Source organism: Pyricularia pennisetigena, chromosome 2, assembly GCF_004337985.1.
Source record: "Pyricularia pennisetigena strain Br36 chromosome 2, whole genome shotgun sequence".
In the NCBI taxonomy this organism is placed as follows: domain Eukaryota; kingdom Fungi; phylum Ascomycota; class Sordariomycetes; order Magnaporthales; family Pyriculariaceae; genus Pyricularia; species Pyricularia pennisetigena.
Window position 1 is genome coordinate 4,943,225 of NC_043741.1, and position 2,617 is coordinate 4,945,841.

The window sequence follows — 2,617 nt, forward strand, 5'->3', positions numbered from 1 at the left end:
GATGCATACCAAGCACCGCAAGGACAATGTTCAACTCGATAGGGTTGAGAGTCGGCATGTTGAACTATCTTTTCTTTTTTTTTTCTTGAGAAAAAAAAAGCTTTTTGTCCTCGAGTCGGATTCCTCTTTTGAGGCTCTGAAGAAAAGTCCTGACTAAAGAGTAAGATGCATTATCAGAGAGAGAGTCCACCGTATTTAGATCCCACAGTAGGACATGTAATTGCTTCAAGCCCGGCAGAAAAAAAAAGTAATAGTGACACTAGCGAGGTGTAACCATTTCGATCTGCGTAGATGGCCTGTCGAGGAGGGTCTGGGCCAAGAAGCTAGGTGGGTGAGGGACAAGAGTGACCACGTACGCTAGGCTGGACAGAGAGACACAAAGAACTATCTGTCGTCCTCGATCCGGCAAAGATCAAAAAAACCAACACCCCGTCGAGGTGGTACGAGTTCGATGCCCAGAAACTGCCGAGGCACGTGGGCGGAACCGTCAAACAAGGAAATGAAGATCCGCAACCAAGAGGAAGCAACAAGAGTGAGGCAAGATGGTAGGGGACAGAAAAAAAAAGCTTATGATAGAAAGGAAAAATCTTGAACCACCGGGGCCAAGAATTCGTGAAAAAGAAGATGGGGTGTTTAAAAAAATAACAGAGAAAAAAAACAAGATAAGCGAAGAGTACCTAGAAAGGAAAAAAAAAAAAAGAAATAAAGGGCTTGGTAACTCTTGCTAAACCAAAAGGAAATAGAAAGGAGAAGCCGTGACAAAAGCCTTCATCTCACCCGGAAATACAAAGAGGAAAGCGAGCCAGACAAGTCAACGGGTTCCATGAGGACTTATAAGGGCTGCACGGTTGCCGTTATACCAGCCAGCCAGTTGGCATAACACATGCCCTGTATCGATCATGGAGAGAAAAGGGGGGGTCTGTCCTCCCACGCCAACTAGATCCAGAAGATAAAAAAAAATGCGGGTTTTCTTTTGGTTGTGTTTTGCGTTGGGTTCGTCGAGCAAATGGAGACACACGTAGTCAATCAGTTCGTGGCTTCGGAACTCCAAACGGCATCCGCTGTTTCGATGGAACCATGACGAACGGGGGGATGGACCCGAAGTCGCCACTTTTTTTTTGGGTTCAGCAGTGACTGTAGGTAGTACTACCGTGTCTGACCTGGGATATCAAGAAGATCGTATCTACAAGGGGAAACAGAATGGTGAAAATAGAGAAAAAAAAAAAAAAAAAAAAAAAAAATCTGAAAGCAAAAAAATAAGCAAGTTTGTCCGGGCAATAGGGGTGGGACTCCACCGCTTCGACGGGGATCCAAGTCTGGAGTGTAACTCCTGGAGACAATCGGAGACTTTTCGCGGCTTGATGGTCGTCTACTTGTCAGAGCTCACTGCAGCGTACATAGTTACTCAAGGTGCTCAAGTACCGGCGCCAGCTGCTCGGAAAACGGCAACGCAACCGCAGCGCCAAGGCTGGAAATCTAGGCATAGGCTTAGCAGACCAGGATCAGCGCTTCAGCCTTGTTTCTGCCATTGGTTGGAAAGCCCTGATACTCGATCCCCTTGTTTGGATGGCGTCTGCTCTGATAGTAGTTTAATTCGACGGGCGCTGCGGTTTGTGCTTTGGGGGGGTTTTCTGTTGAAATTCTCCGTTGATTGATTCTCATTTCTCAAAAGGGGATTGCCGTTTTCCGAATTGAGGTCGGAGACAAAAAAAAAAATCAACAACCATCACATCAAAAGGTCCAACCAAAGATGATAGATAGTACACCACCAACCATCCCGCGCTCCCAACACGTCTCGTCCAGCTATCAAATCCCACCAAAGTCAAGCCCGCGGCGCCAAGTACGCTTGCTTTGATGTGAATCAAGGGCGGCATCTTGGCTGGTCTTGGGCAATTTCTCCTGGACGAGTCTCTTGCGAAAATCTCAAAGGCATCTTGTTACGGCCAAGGCCTTGGCCCCGATAATCTCTTGTTTCTTTTGGTTAGCACACGCCGAATTGCTGACCCGATCCCGGATTGCAGCGGCGCCGAGAAATCCACCTCAGCGCCGAGACATCCACTCCAGCGCCACTTGCACCCCCGGGAAGGGACCCAAGGGCTCGTGCGCCAAGCGGCCAAGTCTCTCTTTTCGCCGTCAAAGAGAAGGAAAAAAAAAAAAAAAAAAAGTCAATTGCGCATACAATGCAATTGTGTGCATTGAGCTCCCAAGCATCAATTTCATAAATATTTCTGTCATTGGGGATCGAAAAAATTACAAAGAATGGCAATGAAAAACTTGGTCATATAATCAACAAAGAGCACGATCAAGGAAATCCCATCCCCATTTATGGCATTTTACCATTCGCATCATGACTGAGGTGCGGGATTCTTGTGGGGCCAAAGTATCCAGCTCGGATCCACCTATATTTTGATTGTTTTTTCTTCGGCTGGTGGGTTGTTAGCGACAAGCGGAGCCTCGAGTCCTGATGTTGCAATCCTTTGCTGCTCTCGACTTTTCCCCATCACATTTGGTTTGGATACTGATAAGAAAACAACAGAAAATTCACCAAAAACAACAAGTTCGGTCTGATCAAATCAAAATAGTCTTGATCCATCCCATCATATGGATCACTGACAAC

The 2,617-nt window shown here is 46.5% G+C and overlaps 1 protein-coding gene across 1 annotated transcript in view; it reads right to left on the reverse strand.

Moving 5' to 3' along the window:
- The window catches only part of PpBr36_01383 (uncharacterized protein), a gene marked incomplete at both ends in the record, with an annotated part of 2,247 nt that extends 2,189 nt beyond the window's left edge, over positions 1 to 58 (reverse strand). Inside the window, one exon of the mRNA XM_029888569.1 lies at positions 10 to 58. Coding sequence (XP_029751933.1) covers positions 10 to 58 — 49 coding nt within the window. The remainder of the gene's footprint in view (positions 1 to 9) is intronic.
- Positions 59 to 2,617: the final 2,559 nt, after the last annotated feature.